The sequence below is a fragment of the Strix aluco genome, chromosome 4, assembly GCF_031877795.1.
Source record: "Strix aluco isolate bStrAlu1 chromosome 4, bStrAlu1.hap1, whole genome shotgun sequence".
Classification (NCBI taxonomy): Eukaryota; Metazoa; Chordata; class Aves; order Strigiformes; family Strigidae; genus Strix; species Strix aluco.
The window spans coordinates 40,958,265-40,980,678 of NC_133934.1; the positions used below are offsets into that span (position 1 = coordinate 40,958,265).

The 22,414-nt window shown below is 35.7% G+C and overlaps 1 protein-coding gene across 2 annotated transcripts in view; it reads left to right on the top strand.

Moving 5' to 3' along the window:
* GLRA3 (glycine receptor alpha 3) overlaps positions 1–22,414 on the top strand; it is a 95,374-nt gene that overhangs the window by 21,492 nt on the left and 51,468 nt on the right. For both annotated transcript variants that reach the window (XM_074822791.1, XM_074822792.1), the window contains exon 3: positions 5,856–5,923. In XM_074822791.1, coding sequence (XP_074678892.1) covers positions 5,856–5,923 — 68 coding nt within the window. The remainder of the gene's footprint in view (positions 1–5,855; positions 5,924–22,414) is intronic.

The window sequence follows — 22,414 nt, forward strand, 5'->3', positions numbered from 1 at the left end:
AATAAGATCGAAAGTCCAAAGTTTGCAAATGCAATGATTACATTATCCAAGGGTCCTACCGCAAACCATATTATCCAGATTCAGGCATACCAAAGTAGAGTATTTAATGAAGGATTATACAAACTATAGTATTATACAAATATACAAAATATTATACAGACAAATACCACCCATTCTAACTTTTGCAGTCTGGGAAGTTTACGCAGATTTGACTATTCTGTGTTTAGAATGCAGAGTTCTAATAATGTAGTAGAACTATATTTAACTCTATTTCTGAACCTTTAAATCAAGTTATCAGTCTTTAAATTCTCCAGAATATAAATATTTTTTGAAAGAGTAAACCTATTGTGATTAAAAATTATATTATTTTTACTTTGACTTATCTGCCTTCTCCTATGCCTAAATTCTTGAGTCCATGAGATTCTCTTAGCTCTAACATTTCACTATAAAGCAGGTTTTACTCCATGTTTACTAGAAAAACTTTCCTTCAAGCAGACAGGCCTTCCTCCTCTAAGTCATCTGTCACTGCCTTTCCATCTTAATTCTTATTCAGCACTAAAGTTTATAATTTTTTGACATCTCCAAGTCCCCCGAATGACTCCAGAGCCATTGCTATTTGCTGGTTTTGCCAGAATTTGCCTAGACTGATTCATAAGGACCAGGTAAGCAGTTTGTCAAATTACTTCCTCATTGGTAATCCATAAACAGACGGTGCTGTATATATAAACTTATTACCCATTATTCACTGCAGCTAGAAATACTTTGCTTTTAATAAGTTAGAGGTGCTGATATTTCTCAGAAAATGATAAACATGCACTGGAAATTCAAACACATCACTAAAGATTTACAACAATGATCAATATCCCTGATGACCATACGGAATAAATCCCTTGGACTTTCCTTGCCAGAACTATTTTAAAGAATGTTCCAGTGCCTGGCTTCCTGGAGGGTTAATGTATCAAGCAATATTTGCAAAGTAATGCAAAACACTGTATTTCTGAGATTAATTTCTTGTATAAATGGTAGTTCTTAAATTATTTTTGTTACTTATTAAAGTTACCCTGACTTGTTGTCACAGTATACTCTAGCATGCAAACTGCAGGTTCAACCTCAGGTAAAGCTGTGCTGGGCAAAAAAAGACCTCAGGCAAAATCTAAGCATTGCAGTTTTTCTTCTTTCTTCTTTGTGTCTCCTGAAGCCCTACAAACAATTGTTTAAAAATTAGGAGTATACAGTTTAACAGTTGATTTGGGGATTCGATTTTGGAGTTTGTCATGGACACCATGCAGTCACAATCTTCTGATGGGACTTCAGTGAAGAATAGGCAGATTGTCTGGAGATTAGCAAATTCAATACAGTACTTCTTGAAAGTATAATTGAAAAGACTTAGAGCCTTGTTTTGTAACTATTGAAATTTAAAGAGACAAAACCTAATTTGACGTTGTTCTTTTTCAAAAAGTGCACATTCTAAATCTTCTAGACAGCTACGCAGTTTGAACAAATCTGCCCAGAATGATTCAGATCTATCACTGAGAATAAGTATCTCCTTAAGTGACTTTGCCACTTTCTGGTTAGTTTTATTAGTCCTAGAACAAGTGCTGGGGCTTAATGCTGTTTTGAGTTTTAATCTGGCAACAGTTTTAAAGAAACAGAACAAGTACTAATAAGAGGAGTCAGAGAATCATTTTAAATCACTTGTTCTTCCAATAAAAATCTTATGTAGACAAGATTTTTAACTACCAATTTTAGTCATAATTAATCTTGGTCAATGACACATAATTATATATTTTGTCTGAGTGCTCTGCTTTTGGATAAGGAATTCCTCACATCTGTTCTCCTTCAACAGAAGTAATAGAGAAGACTGTTGGTATTTATTTAGCTATGGAATAAAAAAATCTTTGTTCCATTTGCAAAATACTTTTATTTCTAGTACATCAACCCTATAGGAAGATGCTTCTCTTACTCAGCTGTTCCATATCCCAGACTATATCTGTTCCTGTAAATATGGGAAAGACTTCACTGTCTTTCAAATTCGGACACAATTATGTAAACCATGTGTAAAAATTGTCATGACCTCAAGATGCTCAGGATTAACCTGAGCTTGGTTCTGCATTTTTAAATCCATACAGCCCAGATTGCATCATTGATAACAACTTATTAAGGTGAAAATTTTGGAATTTATGTAGGAAATTGTAAAGTGTTCCTTGCCCTGGTATTGACAAAGAGTAATGAGCAATCATTAGTTTAGAAACTTCTTAAACCACGATTTAACTGAAAAAAAAAATTTAGATAAATATGTTCTTCTGATCACCTCTGGAAGCTGTTTATAATTTTGGCCTTTTCAGTATTTTATGGCAATAAAATCTTTGTGTTTTGGAATAGTGAAAAGTATCATTCTTTGTTTGCTTTGAATTTGGTGACTATTTTACTGATTTTATTGCCATGTGACATATTGAGAAATGGAGGAAAATGATTACTTCCTTTTGATTTTTACAGAGTTATGTACTTATATATCACTCCCTACTGTATCCTTTTTCCAATGTGAAGAGTCCTGTTCTACTTAAGCTGGTTTTGTGTGGCAGCATTTCATAGAATTTGTGACTTCCTGACATCTCTTTTCTCCCTAACATATCCTTTTGAGGCAGACAAAGGAGAAATTTTGAAGTGTTCAAGATGGAAGCTCATGATCAACTTGATCATGATCGAAGTTCATCCATCAACTTGTATGGTAGTCTTTTATGTATTTCTTTGCATTCTCTTATCTTTGTTGATTAAAGAGCATGCTCCCAGAGAACCATCCATAATTAATCTAGCCTTTCTTTCCTGTGTGGAAATCATTAATTTCGAGCCCATCAGTAGGAATGCATAGTAAGGACTATTTGACATTTGACCCACACTAAATTTCATCAAACATTTTATTGCTTGATAGCTCAGTACTTTGTGATTTTTCTGAACCTACTTGCAGTCGGCTTTATATACAACCATCCTAAATAATCTTATACCAGAAGCAAAATTATATTGCTCTATCTTCTTTTCTAGGTCTTTAATATTGAACTACAAAGATTCACTGCAGATCCATGAAGGAACTCACCAGCAGTCACCTTGCACTTTGAAAAATGACTGTTTATTCCTAACATTAAATAACTTTAAAGCAAAAGGCCTATAAGCGGATTGTCTCTCACTTCATCAAGACTAATATCTTTAAAAAGCCTTTGACAAAACATCATGTTGAAAAGTTTTTGAAACTCCAAATAAACTATTTTAATTAATGTATTACAATTAATATTTATTTAAGTTAATTAGATTGCCTTTGTCCACATGCTCATCAGCTATTTCAGAGAGCTTCGGTATATGTGAGATGTTATTTCAGTAAAAATAATATTAATCCATATCTCTTAATCATAACATTTCTCATAGTTTCTACCAGTTTTGCTTGTACAGAGGTAAGGTTTGCAGGGATAAAGTTCATTGTTCTCGTCATCCACCATCATACCTGAAGTCTGTTTTTCTTTTTTAATTCAAATTATACTTGCTGGACATGTTACACATTTCCACTGATAACAAAACTGACACAGGTGATAGCTGACTCACAGTGATCCATATTGCCACAATCTTGCAAAGATTTTTTATAATGTCTGGCTTGATATCACCTCAGCCTGTCAGTTTGTTCCTGTTCACTTAGTCTGAAATGTCTTCTACAGTCCTCTTATAAATCTTCCATCAGAATGGCTCCAGTATTTGACACAGCTAGCAATTGGAGACAAATGCTGCTACAAAGACTTAATTTAGTTTTTCTGCTCTGACCTTCTTCACTTTCATGGATACTTTTATATCTTAATCATCTTCTCTTGACTTCCCCTTCCAGGTCTTGGCAGGATTCTATTTTTAATGCCTTGCAGATAGCTATCATTGTTAGCTTTTCTGTTCCTAGTGAGTTTCAGTTCTACTTTTACTCTTCCTGTCTTTAATCCATGTTCAGCTTGCCCAAGTTCCTGTGTTTGAATATGACTTCCAGTTTCAATAGCTTCATTTATGCTTTTTTTTGACCACATTTTGGGAAGTTCATTTTTACTCTCAGCAAAATATCTTTAAGTAATGTCTAAACCATTTGCAAACGGGTTTTAGCTTCTCCTTTTACGCTCTTTTTAACTAGCTGTTAACTATATCTTTGTAATGCTGCTTTTGAAATTAAGCATCAGCATTGTAGTGTTTTAGGGCTTTTTCTTCATAAAGGCAACTATGTTGATATAGCAAACTTACACTTTAAAGCATAGTGCTATGTTAAACAAGATAGTATCATACTGAATTTGAAATTATGACAAGTAATACAACATGAAAGTGTTTGAAGGGAAAGCTGCCTTGCAATCAAATTGTCTAACAAAGCCAGGAAATACAATTTTCTCCCTGACAGATTTTAGTACTCTGCCTTTGTTCATCTCCCTGCTTTTTCTTTTCCCCTTGATCCTTTTCAGGAGTTGTCAGTGTTAAACTTTTACTGAATTCTAAGAAGTACTGGATATGCTCAACAGCTCTAAATAATTAACCAAGCAGCAAAGTGAAAACAATGTCAAAGTGACTGCAAAGTGATACCTCCTTATCTGAGAACTCTGCTCCATAGGTGTAGTCTTGTGTATTACAATGACTGAAGTACATGGAGTGATGTTTTGTTGCAATTGCTATACAGTACTTCAAAACAATTATTGCCATGAGGAAAAAAAGCTGGGTGTTCCAAGTTGTGTCTTGTTAGCAGAATTTTTAATGGACGTTCTGACTCCTCAAGTATTTAATATCAAGTTCATTGGTCACATTAGATTTTATTAGTTGCAAACCACCAACAATGGCAGAGCAGCTTTTTACTTCAGTGACCCTGAAAAATAAATATTACATTACATAAAAAGAAATATAACATAACATAAGGGTTTGTAAGACCAGTCCTCAAATTCCACATATAGATCTTTCATTATTAGTGACTGCTTACAACTGTAAAAAGAAACCAGGTTCTCCAATGCTGAACTGGAATATTAAGGTGCAGGAGGATGGCAAAAAATCCTTGCGGTGGAAGATCCTTATTTCTGCTGTACACACTGAAATTGCTAAAAAATAATGGAGAAATTAACATGCTCTACCACAATGCCATTTTTACAGAGACTTTCAGAGAAATAATTCAAAACCTTTTCCATGAAGAGACGATTTGTTGTTCAGCTATCATAATGACTTCTCTGCCACTACTGATACTTCACAAATGCAAGATAAAACAGAACAACAGTTGACTGAAGACCCATGGCAACAGAAAACTCAGTTTAAATGGATTCTTAACAATTTTGTGGATTTAAGAGAAATGAGAGTAGAATCTAAGTCATTTTTTCTTATCCACATTTGTTCCTGTAAACAGTAGAGATAAGAGCAGCAACAATATATTTCTGTTACCAGTGATGACAGGTAACATTAAAGGTAGCAGCTGCCTTGAGTGACAAAGGTCAATTTTTCCCCTAATTGTTGTGAGAAGTGACATATATTGCTCACCAAAACACACATAAAAATATTTTTTACTACCTATTTCAAATGGGATGTTGATTTTTTTTTTGCATAGAAGTATCTGTACAAGTTTAAAATGAACTTTCTTTCTTTTTTTTTTTTATTTCTAGAACTGGCCAGTCAAGTAGTGTACCTTTGAGAAAAATCAAAAGGAAAATTTATTAGAAGGCATTCAATTTAATTGTGCATTAAATGAGTTGTGAATGTAGCATTATTTCAGCATAAGTCAATAAACATTGTTTCATAATAGTTTATATTTTACAATCACTCAATAAGCAATGATCGTGGAACAGACATTGGTGTTTCTTTTTCTTTTGCAGGCCCTCCAGTTAATGTCACATGTAACATATTTATAAACAGCTTTGGATCCATTGCAGAGACAACCATGGTAAGATATTTTACCTCAAACAATGTTTAAAGTTCAAGTTAAATATGTTCAAAGGCTCAAAATCTAGCTAGGGCTTCTCTTCACATGGAACTAATGAAGAAGGAAATCCACTTCTGAGAACAGAAAGTGAGAACCTTTAATCTGACAATTGATTTTTTTCTAACAGAAAATCCATCATTGTACCATCAAACACAGAAGTAAAAGTAAAGCCAAAGGTTGGGGTTTTTTTAATATCTCCGTAAGTCTTATTTGACAGTTATAATGAACTATTTTAATTTAGATAAGTATTAGTTTCTACAGTGTTCCATCTTTCTAATCTCAAAAATGTCAATTCATTAAGTTGCTTTGTTAATAATATTTTATAATTTCATTATATACAGTGCATATTGGGATGTATACTTTATTTAAAAAGTCCTTCTTCCATCAAGCTATTGTAACGAGATAATAGAAAAACTAAAATGGTGATCTGGAATATAAAATTTCATTATGAATTCCAAGAGTGGGGTAAATATACGTATATTGTTTGCTTTTTGTACATACACTTATAATTTGTCTATTAAAGAAAGGCAGAATCGTAGAATCATAGAATACCAAGTTGGAAGGGACCTCAAGGATCATCTTGGCAAAACCATGGTCTATGCAAGGTGGCCCAGTGCCCTGTCCAGCTGAATCTTAAAAGTTTCCAATGTTGGGGAATCCACCACTTTCTTAGAGAGATCATTCCAGTGGCTGATTGTTCTCGTGAAAAATTTTCCTCTTGTGTCCAGTCACAACCTCTGCAAGAGTAACTTTTACCCATTACCCCTCATTTTTTCCATGTGACTCCTTGTAAAAAGGGAGTCTCCTTCTTTGTAGCCACCCTTTAAATACTTGAACATGATGATGAGGTCTCCCCTAAACCTTCTCTTCTCAAGGCTGAACAAATACAATTCTCTCAGCCTTTCCTCACCTGGCAGGCTTCACAGTCCCTTGATCATCTTTGTGTCCCTCCTCTGGACCCTCTCCAGTCCCCTTAGCAGGGACAAAAACTGAACACAGTATTCCAGGTGTGGCCTGACAAGTGCTGAATCGAGTGGTATAATGACTTCTTTATCTCTGCTGGTGATGTCCTTGTTGATGCAGCCCAGCATCCCGTTGTCTTGCTTTGCCACTGCAGCTCACTGTTCACTCATGTTGAGCTTGTTGTCCACCAGGACCCCCAGGTCCCTTTCCATAGAGCTGCTCCCCAGCCAGGTAGATCCCAGCCTCTGCTGCACTCTTGGATTATGTTTTCCCAGGTGAAAGATCTTACAGTTGTCCTTGTTGAACTTCATAAGGTTCTTGTTAGCCCACTCTTGCAGCCTATCCAGGTTTTCCTGCAGGGTGGGTTTCCCTTCCAAAGCATTCACTTCCCCACTCAGTTTGGTATCATCAGTAAACTTCATCAGGGTACACTTGATCCCATCATCCAGATCACTTATGAAGAGATTAAACAGCATTGGGCCCCATATCAATCCCTGGGGGACCCCACTTGTGACAGGTTGCCAGTTTGAAAACGAGTTATTTGCCATCACCCTCCGGGTGCAGCCTGTCAGCCAGTTCCCCACCCACAGCACAGACCACTTGTGTAGACCATAATGTATCAGTTTCTCTAGGAGGAGAAGGCTGTGGAAAACCATATCAAAAGCCTTGGAGAAATCCAGGTAGATGATGTCCACCACTCGCCCCACATCAACTGAGCAGGTTACTTTGTCGTAGAAGGTGACCAGGTTTGTCAAGCAAGATTTGCCCTTGGTGAATCTGTGCTGGCTTTTCCCAATCATGTGCTTCATTTGACTTGTGATAGCCCCGAGGAGGATTCATCCATAACTTTCCCAGAGATTGAAGTAAAACTGATGGGTCTATAATTTCCTGGATTTCCTTTAAGCCCTTCTTGTAGATGAGGGTGACATTAACCTTCTTCTAGTCTTCTGGGATATCCCCCAATCTACATGACTTCTCAAAGATTGCAGAGAGTGGCCTCACAATGACATCAGCCAGCTCTCTTAACACACTTGGGTGGATAACATCAGGGCCCATAGATTTGTAGCGGTCAAGCTCCTGCAATAGTTCATATACCAACTCTTCCTTCACTGACGGCAGGTCTGTGTTTGCATCGACCTATATTTTTGTTTCCAAGGCCTGGAGTCCAACAGTGCTGGTAAAACAGAGGTGAAGATAGAGTACAAAAAGACTGGAGATTTTAAGAAAATAAGGAGAAATAGAAGTCAAAGCCTAAAGATAGTAAAACTAGATATTGAACTGTGAACCGACAAAAAATAACTTGGATAATCTTATTTAAATGGTGAAACATATATGTTAATAATTTGGAGCACAGATTTACTTTTTACAGTTTGGTAAGAGAGGAGATATAAGCATCCTTTCTCCATACAAGTGCCTCACATGTTTTGAAGAAAGGCAAATAAACACCTTTGAAAACAGTTACAAAGTAATTTGGGGACAGGGAGGGTTAAAATATAGCAAGATGAAGGAAGAACTCCGGGAGTTTGTAAGATCCAAATATAGTAAATACTCTGAAATCCCAACAATTTCAGGGGTCATGATACCTACTTGGAATGACAGAACATAAACTAAAATAATTGGTATAGCCAAAAAAAAAAAAAAAGGGATAAAGGAATAATACTAAGCAAAAGTCATCCTAAAAACTATCCTTCTGAATTCCCAGTAAGCAAAAATGACACCTTTGAATGTAACCAAGGACGTGTAGTTAGGAAATCAATAACATATTCATAAAGTCAAATATTTATGCCCCCTATCTCCAAAGTGATATTCACAGCTGCCTGATATTTACCGACATTGGAAAATAGTGGTAGATGTTACTGAGAGAGGCAGATTATTTTTTTCAGGCAGAAAATTACTTTAATTTGTATTTAGGTGCCTTGCCAGATTGCAAAGCCCAAACAGAGTGACATGGCATCCAAGGAGATGTATTCAGGTTTGATCAGAGGATTAAGCAACACCCACATGATTAGAATAGTTCTCCACAGCTACTTTTTAATGGCTGGATGATGCAAAGCAGGAGACAAACCACAGGGTCAGTAAAGTGCAAAGATCCAACAGTTAGATCACTATGAAAAGGCTATTTAGAAAACTGAAGTTGCTATCACATAAAAAAATTGTCCTGAATTTGGGAAGAGGGTGCCTGAGTTCACATCTCAAATGTATTTTCTCTCCAAAAAAGAGAATTATAAACATTTTATTTCAGTGGAACTTAGTAAGTTAGTACATTACTTCTATTTTATAATGAAATTACAGTCTGTTCTGTGTTGCTTTGGAAGCAAATTAAAACAGTTGAGATAGACTACAACTTGATCTGTAGCAAATAGTTCCAGGTAGTATGTTATAGAAAATACCAAACTTGGTCAGCACCACAGGGTTCTTCATTCTATCAATTATATACATTAAAAAACTGGACAACTAAGGACAACCTTGACCTTAGGACAAATACTGCCTTCATGATGCTGAAATTCTGTTTATAATGTATTCACTGATACAGTTCAAAACAGAATTTTGCTTACAGTCAGCAGCTGTTGACCTCTCAGAAACTCAAATCTTTGCAGAAGAGCAAATGCTTTTGTGTAGATAGGACTTTTAATTGCACATTTTATTAGCTTTACTTCTTCCCAACACTGACAATTAACATCTTCTGAAAAACGTGAAAATCTTTCATTCTTAAAATTACAAACAAAACCATCTTGCATTATTTTACAATCTTTGTTGAACAGAAGTCAATTCACTGCAGTTCAGTATTTTACCAATTGTCACTATTTTACCAATTTTATTTACTGCAGTCCTAAAAATTCAGGTACCTATGTCTTAATATTTATTCTAAATCTTTATGCATAGAACGACTCAGTAGAACAATTTATTAGACTCAGAAAGGACTTCTATATTCTTGATAAATACTTTTTCCAAACTGTAAACAAAAGAGCCTAAGTAAGCAACAAGTGCAAAATAAAACCTGGCCACTAAGTGGTACCTTGAAGTCTCGCCGGTATTTAATTTTACCTGCGGAATAATGGGATGTGCATATAATCTATTAGCTTTAAAGAAGTCCGAGTACATCAAGCCACGACCTTCACTGTGGTTGTACTTGTTCTTGGCACTGTCAGTCTCTCTCCCCGTCTCTGGTTCTGTAGTTCTCTCACCGATGACCAAAATCTTTGAGCTCCCTCTGCTGCTCAGTTACGTATAACACAGTAAACAGTTACAGAAAAACAATGGGTTAAAAAAAACATGATCGGATGCAAAATAGCCCGGTGCCAACTTTACTTTACCGGACTTTATAGTTCTCAATAAGGAAGAGGAGTTTGTCAGCGTGCAATGGGAACTTTACAGTGTGCAGCAGGAATCAGCTTTCAAGCAAGCAGATTCTTATAAACTCATCCACACCTGATCTAACAGGTCAGGAAAGACAGCCAAACCAAAAAAAAACAGTAGGTTAATTTGGCTTACAGCTTGTTAACTCTGTAAATTGGTTCTTTCTTGCTTTCTTTTTTCTTGGTTTTTTTTTTTTACATTTCTTTCAACTTCTTTTAGAGTATGGGTCACAGTTATTTCACATTCTCTTTCTTTGTCTCAAGAGACAAATCAGAGGATTCATAGTGGGGAAAAGGCATGCCACCTCTTGCTAGGAAGCTGTGATTCTACTTGAACCTAGGTAATTTCAAGTGATCATATGAGGAACTTAATTTATGTCATGTATGCTCTGAGGAGGCAGGAAAAAAAAAGTAAATCACATAATTTAAAACTCCCTTAAACAAACTTTCATCAGCAGCACAAGTCCAGCCTTGCCAATCTTTCTATGTTATTGAGCCGAATGGTACTACCAGATCTGTATATGTCTCGATGATATTCACAAAGTGAGGGTTTCACACTCGTCCTCTAGCCAAGTAAAACTCTTATTGCTTTGCACATATAAAGGAAAATCTAGGTCCAGTCTTTCATTTTTTACATGTTGCTACTATTTTTTCTTTTCACAGAAAGATTTAAAAATCTTAAAGAATAGGAGATTTAAAAAATGTCGAAGCCCAGAATAAAATTATTATTTCATTATATGAAATTAATATAACATAATTAACATAATTTAACATCTGATTTTTTTATTTAAGATACATAGTGACATAACTAAGCATGCTTAACCTTAAAAATCTGACAAATCAATTGGATTGCTAAAGTTAACTGTATATTGACAATATGGGCACCATATCCTGCAGGAAACCAAATCATTTGCTTATTGGTGCACTGGAACTTAAATTTCAGGTTTTATCACAACATCCTCAAAAGTTCCTTGCAGAGGTTTTTTTGTAGCTCAGGCTGTGCTCAGCTTGTAGTTGCACTGTATCTCCTCATGCTGAGATTCCTCATTGTTAAGAGCAGTGTCATATACATTGTTGGCAATTACCAATAAAAAAAAGATGTTATTCAGTCTTACAGGGTGAAAATAACATCAACGTCAACATTTTCAGCTACAAATGTTCACAGACAAAATACTGAATACATGAAACAAAGGCTATAGAATATTTATGCTATACGGCAGATAGGCCACACCAAAAAGCCTCCTTTTATTCTAGTAAATATGCCTGACCAACTTCCTCAAGGTTTTCTGAGTTTAAAGGTCAGGAACAACACTTTGATCTTATGCACATTTATTCAATATTTACTAAGTATGTATTAAGATGTTTAGCATAATGGATGTGCTGAAAGTGCATTGAAAGGGACATTCACTGAGAGACCTTACGGCAAATGACATTTTTGCTGTTGGTATTGACTCAGTCTAAAAAGAACTGTGTTACCCTGAGTGTTGTTAGGAAGCAGGTGATAGATCTTTGTGTGCTTCCAGCACTAATGAGATTATCTTACATTTACAAATAAAATGTGTTTTTAACCTACATTAACCCATTTTTAAGCCATCATAATTATTCTCCTTTCACAAGTCACAGCTCTTTAATTTCATTAGCTTCATTGTTCTTCAGGTCAGCATTTTTGTTTATGCTCTATTCTACCTATTCTAGGTTGTCTTTAAATAGCATGCATGAAAGGAGTGTTCACTTGTAAACATTGCAAAGCTTAATGCTGAGGAGTTTCACCAAATAATTTTCCTAAAAGAATCATTTAGCTGATTGTCTCAAATACAAGGAAATATATGTCTTTCTTTGGTGAAAATTTGCTGAAAATATCTGTGTAATGGATGTAGCAATGTGTTAATACTGAAGTGATGTGCAGAAATATCTACATTGCACAATTTTTATCTCAGATGAGTGAAAACGCGATAAAGGCCACTTTACAGTTTTGAAATTACAACAGAAAAATTTTTTTTTTTCCCTATTTGACAATTAACTTCATTCTATCAAGGCATGGAGAAGTCAACAGATTGTTTTTCTATGAGTTGAGAAGGCAGATTATTTAAAATCCTTTATTTTATCATAAATTTGCCTCTGTCACCCTGATCCTGGGTCACACAATCAGGAACAGACTGAGGTTTTTCAAATTCTAGTGGGGTCTGCAGTTGTCCAGTTTGTTACACGACCAGATTAATCCATACAAATCCCCCTGCTAAACCTGCATTCTAAGCAGACAGCATCATATCACCCTCCCCAGATACAGCATCTTTTTTCCATATTGTATGGAAATTCAATAGGATGCAACCAAGGTGTGCTTGAAAAAGCACATTGTGAAACATACAGCATATGAATTAGCAAAAAAATAACATCATTTTTTTCAAATTAAAAAAAAAAAAAACAAACCTATATCTGTTGGTTTTATAAACATCAATGGAAAACATTGTTTTGTCCAGTGCTGCTCTGAAACTTTTAGTCTAGGATAACTTTTTAGAAGGGAATCTTGGCATTCTGATCCTGTGTGGTGGCAGATATCAGGTAAAACACTGGCTGGTATTACCACAGTGCAACAGCATGATGAAGCAGAGAGGGACAAGGAAATGTTAGACAAAGGTAGCACAGCCAACTTCCATCCATCTCACCAAGGTACAAGGTGTGGCATGGTACCAACTGCTTGCAACAGCTGATCAAGTGTGCACGTTGCATGTCACTAATAGTTGTTGAAGAGGTGTTTTCAGGTGCCTATTAAGAATGAGACCAATTGGAGCTGTGCTTAAAAATGTGAGGGTCAAATATCTGATTTGCTGATAAACTGTAATGGTGCAGCAGATGGATAGGCTGGGTAACGCTACACATAGAAGAGGCTAGTACAGATGATACTGCACATAATGTTTATCAGGTACCAACAGCTGAATTTCCAAATCTCGGGAAATCTTGTTCCCTACTAACACTGAAAATCATCCTTACACAGTAAATCAGAAATTAGGAGAAACAATCTCATTGTTTATCTCCTGGCCTCTGGGAAGCTTATGAGGATGCCTGTACTATTCTGTACCTTTTCCCAACCTTCTCTTTCTGTGTTATGAGAATATTCCTGTATTCTTTCCTGGCATCTATACTGGAGTTTTTTCTCAGGACATAACTCCAGGCTTTTGGGGTCCTTTTATGACTCTGAAAAAGTAAAGGGAATGTCAATTTTTCCTTTTTGATTCTTTTGATGATTTATAAATAATTCAGAAAAAAAATAATAGTGTTTGGATTGGATCATTCCAGTATTAAATTCCAGGAATTTGGGTGCAAATGAGCTTTTCACTGAAGAAAATAGTTTTGACTGATATGTTTTGTTTACGTTTGGACTAGCAAAAATGGCTGATTAAATTGATTTTTTAAAATCGCCAGAAGCTTTGCCTTTGCTGGAGTTGATGACCTTTGCAGAAGCTGGTAGCAGGCTTCTTTCCCTGGCCCCTCAAGCCAGTGGTTTTTAAACTGTTTTCAGAAGCAACTCTCCAGTAAGTTATTAGGGAGCAGTACTGTTCGTTCCTTGGTTAACAGAGTGTGATTATGTTATTTGAAAAAGAGGCTCAGTTACAGTGATGGTTTCCACATATTTCATATGTTTGAAAGACAGTATATCCAACATGGATATACAGAAAAACAGAAATATAAACTAAGAACAGGCACACGTCGGTAAAAAATTAACAAATAATCTTGTTTTATTAAACATTAGGTTAATCTTCCTTGTTTGTCACCGTAAAACAACAGTGTAAAGCAACAAGCCAACTCAAGACCAAGTCTCAGGTTTATTTTAGATAACAACCTGAGGCCAAATTCTGCTGAAAGCCCTAGAGACACAGTGCTATTTTACCTAATAACAGAGTGCATTTGTCTGAGAAAATATTGGAAAAACAGCAAGGTCTTGTTTTCAGGTTTCAAAACCTGACATTTCTAGATATTCTTGCAATGATTTATGAAGAATTGAAACTTGCTTTATGAAAGGAAATCATTGCATGCAGTCAACATCTCTGGATTGACTGTGAAGTTACAGTCTAGAATAACTGATACTGTAATGATGAAAAGCTGCTTGAAAAAGTTTTGGACATTTTTGATAGCTTTAGATGAAAGTACTGTCATAGAGGATCTGACTCAGTGTGCATTTGCAGTATTAATGGAAATTTAAAAGTGATGCAAGAACTGAAAAAAACTATACTCTGTGCATGAACAAGTCATAGGTCTGAAAATATAACAAGTATCTATAGTAAAGCAGAAGTTCAAACTCACAGGTTTCACTGACTGCAGCCATATAATGGGCACAAACAGAATAAAGGTGTGGTCCTTTTTCAAAAACAGATGCCTTTAAAGCAGAATCTAGAAACATAATATACCAGAAGTTTTCCACAATGAAATGTATAAACTGGATTCATCTTTGTGGTTGTGACCCATAATTTATTTCGAGATTTTTTTGGAAGAAGATGAACTGGAATAGGTTTTATATTTATCCCATGGGGTAAGGCTTGGTGGCTGAGTCACAGCCAAATTCTGTAATGTTTTCTGGAACTTGGAGCTGAAATTCAATGGGATCTTGTGCTATATGGAGAATGAATATCTAAGAAATAAAGACTGCTGGTTCCATTTAAATTTCCCTACTGATGTAAACAGATCATCTGGATCTTAATACCCATCTACAAAGGTAACATGACTAATTTCAGACCTGTGTAACACTGTCAAGGTTTCCAGACATAACTTTTATTACTTATTGCCAAAAGACAAGTTTCCCCACATGCAAGAACAGTGTTTCTAGACTATGGCACATGCAGAAGACAGGCACTCTGAGCTCACGTAGGAAAGCTGCAGGTGGAGGCTGAAAACAGGTTTCCTCATTTCAATACTTAGTAGTATTGTAGTATTTCAATACTTAGCAGTTCCATACTTACAAATTAAATTAACCAAAGAGAAGTGCATGCAGATTTTTAAAAAGCAAACACTGATAGTGTTTTCTTCCTAAATGTAACCAGGTTTTTATCATTCAGTTTAACAAAAGACTAAGACATGATGCTTAAACACTTTGGTACTCTTTGCCAATACATAAATCCACAAACAAATGTTTTTATTAATGAGCAACAGTAACAACAAAATGTTAAATGTTGAATAAAATCTCCAAGATTCCTAATGAAAAACAACCAGCAGTTTACAGTCCCAGTTGTCACACAAAACATGGAAAATACTCCAGTACCTCAGGCCTAGTGCTGAAAACTGAGTGGCTGTATCCACTCGTTCAAGCTGGGCATCCACAAAAAACTCTCTTCAGCTACCACCAGATGCATACAGTGTATTCTGCTTTGACTTCCTAGTCCTGGGAGAAATGTCAAATCAGGTATATAACTGTCTACACCAACTTCAGGTATACCCAATTCTGTAAATGTTTTAGAACATGTCAGTCAGAGATTGTTTCATAGGTCTAGGGAACTGGCAGCAGGAGTAGTGTCCTGGGTGATGTTTTCTTAAATTCTTACTTACGTTAAGGGAAATGTAGCTTCAAATATTTTTTACCTCATTTGAAGAATCCAGAAGACTGAGTCCAGTCCTGCAGTTTCCTTAGTACTCTAGGAGTAATTGCTCTGTTTTATCTAGATAAATATTTACCAGGATAGGTGTTATAGTCGGCTCTTCCAGACATACTATAGGAAATAAATTTCTCATTCTCTCTGGTCCATTTTAACAAACATTCTTAAAGATTATACAAACACTTTGTACAATACAGAAAGCTGAACTCAATTTAAAGACACCAAATTTCCCATTTCCCCATAGCCACATATTGCAATTAGTAGGAACAGGAGACCTACAGGGACCTCCTACATCATCAGTGCAAGCCCTTGCTACTGCAGACAATTTTGCTTTATAATCCTATCATCACCTGTTCTAATACTGTCTAAAACTGAAATTGTTTCTTTAAATGATAGTCCTTATGAAAGGTTCTCCCAGAATCTTTATCTCCTCATTCCAAGGGAGACTTAGCCTTTAGCCAAATTTTTACATCCTGCATCAAACAATACACATCTGATCTTATTTTAGAAAAGCTGGAAAAAATTTCACACCTCTTATTACCTCTTACCTATGTTTGCTTGCATTGATTCTCCTTTCTCTGATTGCTCTTTTTCACTTAAAGGAAAAGCCATGCTCTATGAAAGCCTATAGGATTACTCCCATCCCCTCCAGCATTTTCTTACTTACTTTTACATTTTTAAATCAGTCTTTTTAATCTGTTTGAATAGCAGCTCTTAGGTTAGCTGTTGCTAAAAGTCTGTGTCCTGTTATAGCAATTACAGCATTACCCAGAAAAAGCTGTGAAGATAACTAACTTGCAAGCTGAGTTCTACTCAGTCACTATTGTGGAAAATCTGAGAATCAGATTATCAGAATAAGATTGTGGCATCACTACATAGCTCTGTTCGCATTGTGTGAGGTATGCTGTTTATAAAGTTTCATATTTTGTTGCAATCATACAAGAAGATTAATTCCTTTGAGGTTATGATTAAGTAACACTCACGATGCTTATTTATAAGGACACAGATACCGATGTAAAGACATTATAAGAAAAAAAATCAAAAGACTAGGCCAAAAGAAATATTTTTTCAAATATCTTTAGTGTTGCTGCCTCATGATATGTATTTAAGCAATGGAAATTAATCTCATCATGATATATGGGGATTTTGTCCTTAACTCCCATTAACGCTAATAGGAGTTAAGTCTACCAATCCCCAACTATCAATGTAAGAATAGCCTTTCTCCCTCATTTTTGCATTAACCTGCAATTTACTAACACTTTATTTACAGAAACAAAAGCTATAGTCAACTTTAGAGTAACTGTTAAATGAAGCTGAATTAAGAAAATAAAGGATTTTCAGATTGTCACATTTGTTCTTCATTTCTGTTCTTGAGTCTAGTAAATATGTGCTGGAAAAGATCTCCAGTACAAACACTTTACATGAAGCATTAACCTTGAAATTCTTTCCTTGAATAAGTTTGCATTATTTTGGCATCATTTAAAAATTCAGTTTTGCTCTCATGTCTTCATACTATTCTGAAAGCTTGGTACTTCATGCACTCTGGGTGTGCATTTTTAATTACAATAGCAAAAGTAATCACTCAGCATGAAAGATCTGTGCACTCAGATTTTTTATACATCATACCCATATTGCAAAAACATATTCTAAATCATGTCCAAAAAAGTGGAAAGTGTTTTACAATACTTTAAAATTAAAATTATACAATTCATCAAAAGAGCTTGTAAGAATCTGTTTTCTGCATAGCCTTTTTTCTTTTCCAAAGAGAATACAGAGCATGCTATCAAATATGGTCATTAACAGCTGGTAGAACAAGAAATATTATGAGACTGTGATTCAGGCTTTAATTTTCTTTAAAAGCCAATACAATCACAGCAAGGTGTGGGCTGATATGCATTTTTTACTGACATGCCCCTCCCTATGTTATTAGTGTCATTATAACGAGGGTGCCAGATCTCTTTTTCTTTTTTTCCCCTAAATTCTTCTAGATGCTAATACCAATTTACACAATAATAAAACTCAGCATCTCTGAGAAAATTTGGTTTCTTCGACAGCACAAAATAACCCTTCTGACCTCAGAATCTGTCTCACCACATAGTCCTCAGCAGGCCCAGTCATCTCCTACAGCACAGAAACTGGGTTCCTTACCTTTGCTCAATCCTAAAGCACTTTCCTTTGTCCCTTCAGCTAGTTAACCATCTTACTCAGGAAGCCCTTCCCTGCCATCTAGATTCACCAGACAGGTGTCTCTAGACAGGGATCTACAGATTGTCACCTTCCTTCCTCTCTCCAAATTGCAGGTATTCCCTGCTCACAGGCTTCTCTGCTCCTCTGCCTCTAGTGCTCCAGCTTGCACTGGCTTTTACTCTCTCAACAACTTCATCCAGTGCTTTCGACACAGCGAAGCCAACAAAAATCAGCTTCCTCTAGCTGCAGCCTTCTCCACAATTTGGAAAGTTCCCAACTTGCAAGCCTCTACAAAACATTATCAAAGCCTAGGAGCAAGTTTAATCCCATATCTTTCTTTCCCAGAAAAAAAACAGCCAGCTACCTCCTCAAGGCATTTCTTGTCAGAGACTGTGAGCCAGTGTGAACAGATATTGATCAAACACTTTATCACGATCATGAAGATATTGAAGGTGAATTAAAAACAAATATATTGAATACACATAAGTGAGAAAAAGTATGTATTCACTATTTCTTCTTCACCTGTTTTTAATGAGAAAACAATAATCTTCCAAAGCACTTCTGGGGAATATGAATTCATTCCCTTGCTTTAAAAATAAGCAGTCTTTACATTGCCTGATCTTTCAGTCACTAGATTTCTTTTTCAGTTGATAGATTTCCCCAACGTAAATGCATGGGAACATATGAAAGCTAATTTATTAGCATAACAGGTTTAGTTAAAGAAGATTTCTAGTCTGCTTTTCATCTACAAACACTGTATGCTACAATATGTGGGATCTCTCACAATCTTCTTTTTAGTTGCTCTATCTTCTTTTATAGATTTAAATTGAATGAGGGTTTAGCTACTTGACTCCTAGTAGGATTGAAGGGATAGAATACTGAAAACTTGATGTTTCTAGTCAGGCTTTAGTAGTTCCCTGTTTTGCAATATATTTTTCCTTATTTTTGTGAACATTATGAAACTGGCTACTCTACAGTTTCAGAAAACTGAATATATAAAATACATAATTTGCATTTCCTGATATAATGTATGTTATATGTAATATATAATACATATACATATAACAACATTTTTCAAAGTATATGTTTATACTTTATACTGGTTAAGTCTTTCATTCATTTTGGATAATTTTACAGCAATTTTTAAATATTTATACTAGACCTTACAGTGTAACAAGACTGTTTCCTAGCTTTGTAAAATGTAGGGAAAATATTTCAGATTTGTGCCTGTGTTACTGCTCTGGTGTGACTGTAGTATTAAAATCCATGGTATTTGAGATCTATCAAAATGTTAGGATTGGCTTTTCAATGAGTAACCTCTACTTCCACCCCTTTCATCACCGACGCCTGTGAACTTGACATTTCTTCTTTCTCCCTTGCTGTTCATCTAGACCCACATGCTCTGGTTCACAAAGTTAATTTCTTAATGAAAGGAGAAGGTTAACAAATAGATACTGAATGGCGTTTGTGACTGTTCAAGTTTTAGTTAGTTGCCTAAGTGCATTTAGTGGTTTTAGATATGGTCTTAATAATCCCTAAGAGTCCCTGGGTTATCTAGACATCATGGGATTGCTGGAGATGTGCATCTTTTCGAACAGCAGCCAAAAGGCAGAATATCTTAGGGCTTTTCAAATGCCACTAGAGTCTTTGTGAAGACAAACAAATTGTTCCTTATCTCCTCAGTACTGGTACAGTTCAAATCCACATTAACTTTTATATGTTGCCATGGCATCAGTGTAGAACCTCTAAACCAGCATGATTTTCCTGACAGACTTCTTGGTGCACTTCATGCCTATCAATAAATTTAAAGACAACTCATATCTAATCAATTTTGCTTAAAGTTAGAGATATATCCCTTTGCACAGCTCATTTAGCAGGTGTTTAAGCTGCTGGAGTTAGCAGGCTCTGCTTCTGGACTTGAGTTTGTTCAGCTTTAACATTTATTTTACCCTATTTACCCTATTCTAGACAATGTCACATTTACCTGCCAACACAAGAAAGGCTGCAGGGAAAGCTAGTATGGAATTCCCAAATTCCTATTTGATCTAATTGGGTTATATTTCCCTGAGGAGATGAAACAGAGGATGATTTCAAATACACATTTTCAGTAAAGATTTCTATTATTAGACCATACAGTCACTCACTGAAACCAGTCATATTCTAAGTGCTAACATATAAAATGTGTTAATAACAACATGGAATATATCACATCAAAAATTCATCTGAACAAATTAATAATCTCAGAAAAACTCAATTTTTTCACTTAGCAAGAAATACCTTCTGCTGTTAGAGCAAAAGCAAGTTCAGGGACACATTATTTGTCTGCAGAAAAAAATTCAGAATCTTTAGTCGACTGAGAACATGGCAAAGATCAACGAAGACAGAGGCTTAGTGCATGATGTTTGTTGATGTAATCGCCATGTCCATTTTCATCTAATCCCTTATACTATTTCTTGAAAGTACAAACATTTTAAAAGCCCCTGGGCTAAAGCTTAAAAGTGTGATTACACTGAACAAGTTGCAAAATGTGATTTTAGTGTAATGCATTAGGAGTTGGGAACGCAGAACTTCCTTTAAGAATGGAAGTAGCCTGTTCAATCTTCAATTAATGAATATCCTAGGGCATGCAGTAAGAGCTGTGATAAACATTATATAGTATGTCAGTACCATGTTTAATTAATTTTTTTAAGAGTCATCTTAGTTATTAACTAGCTTTGACTTTTGATATGATTATTATTTGTGAGCACAAAAACTAAAATCCAGACATACTTACTGATAACAAACCAGAAAAAAATCCAACACTAAAATTAAATAAATCTATCCATTTAGCAATGTTTCCATCCTAAAACCTATGGAAAACAAGTAGACTTTGTAGCGCACTGTTGAATTCAACAGATTTTAAATGATTTGTAATAGAGACAAGGGAGTCAGGGACTAAAAATCAAGGAGTCCTCAGAGAAGCTACTGACTATATTCTTCTTCTTTTAGCTGTGGGTTGAATGACAAAGACTGATAGCAAGGGAAAGACTGAACTGGAGTAGTGACAGAACAGTTCTTATCATCCAAACCATTAGCAGCGACGGTAAATGAGATATTACTTAACCCACAAGAAAAGAAAGCAAGTGACATTTGTCTGTCCCAGGCAGAACATTAACAGATGCCATACCACTTCAGAATCCAAGGTTATGAAAACAGGTGATACACCTAGGAAGAGCACTTGGTGCACAAGTAGTGCATATATTTATTTTATGAACTCTGAATTTTGATTTTGTAAGGGAATGTGAGATGTCTACTATTACAGGTATCAGTTTTGAAGTCTTAAGTTTAGCTAGTTCTTTGACAAGTATGTTCTAGCTCTATTGATTTCAATATGAGTATTGTTGGGCAGTTATTAGAGTCAAACTCTACAGAGTTTGGAATTAGGGAAAATTTAAATAAAACTTTAACAAAACTATTCACAGGACACCCACCTGCATCCCTAGTAGTTCAGAAGTGTAAGAAAAACCAAACCAAACAAACAAAAAAGCCAGAAATGTTAAAAATATTAATGAACACCTTAAAATCTGCTTTTATACATCCATGGACAAAGAGAGAGCTCTTCATCCAAAATCCATCAACAATCTTTTCTGAATAGCTGAAATAATTTCCTAAAGCTTCCTGAGATCAGAGGCAAGTTAGGCCTCACCCAAATCCCCAAACCATCTGGCCTGACCTACTTAATGGAGGGGGTAAGAGCACCCACCAATTTCAAACTAGTCTAGGATTAGAGCTTTTATCCAGGAACCAAACAGGCCTTACTGCTCATCCTCAGCCTGCAAGGGCTCAAATCTAGAGATCCTAATCACCAACAAAGTGCTTAGCCAACTAACTTGAGGCAGGACTAGACAGGAAAGTTTTCCATGTCTTTCTGTATGGAACTGCATACTTGCCCTTATACAGCAAAACTGCAAGAGTCACAGAAAATAATTTTTCTTTAGATAGAAAAAATGCAAGAGGAAGGCTTTCTCCTTAGGCCCATTGATGAAGACATTCCTTTCTCAGGGAGGACTTCTGTAGTTCTGAAAAATTCACAAAGTTGCTTCATACTGAGGGAGTGGTGTAGTGCTGCAGTTGCTCACACCCCAGAATGAGAACAATAAGGACATCCTTAGTTGTACCCACTGCCAAAATGAGTTCTGGAAAGAGAGCTTCCACCTATGGAATTATCCAGGGACAGATTATTAGGAAGGATTCTGTGAGTCAAACTCTCTATCATAATCAACAGCATATCTACATTGCTTCTTATAATGAATGCCCTACAGCTATTCAGTACAGAAAAGCATGTTCTTAGGGATGTTTGGCATTAGTCAAATCTTGTTAGTCTG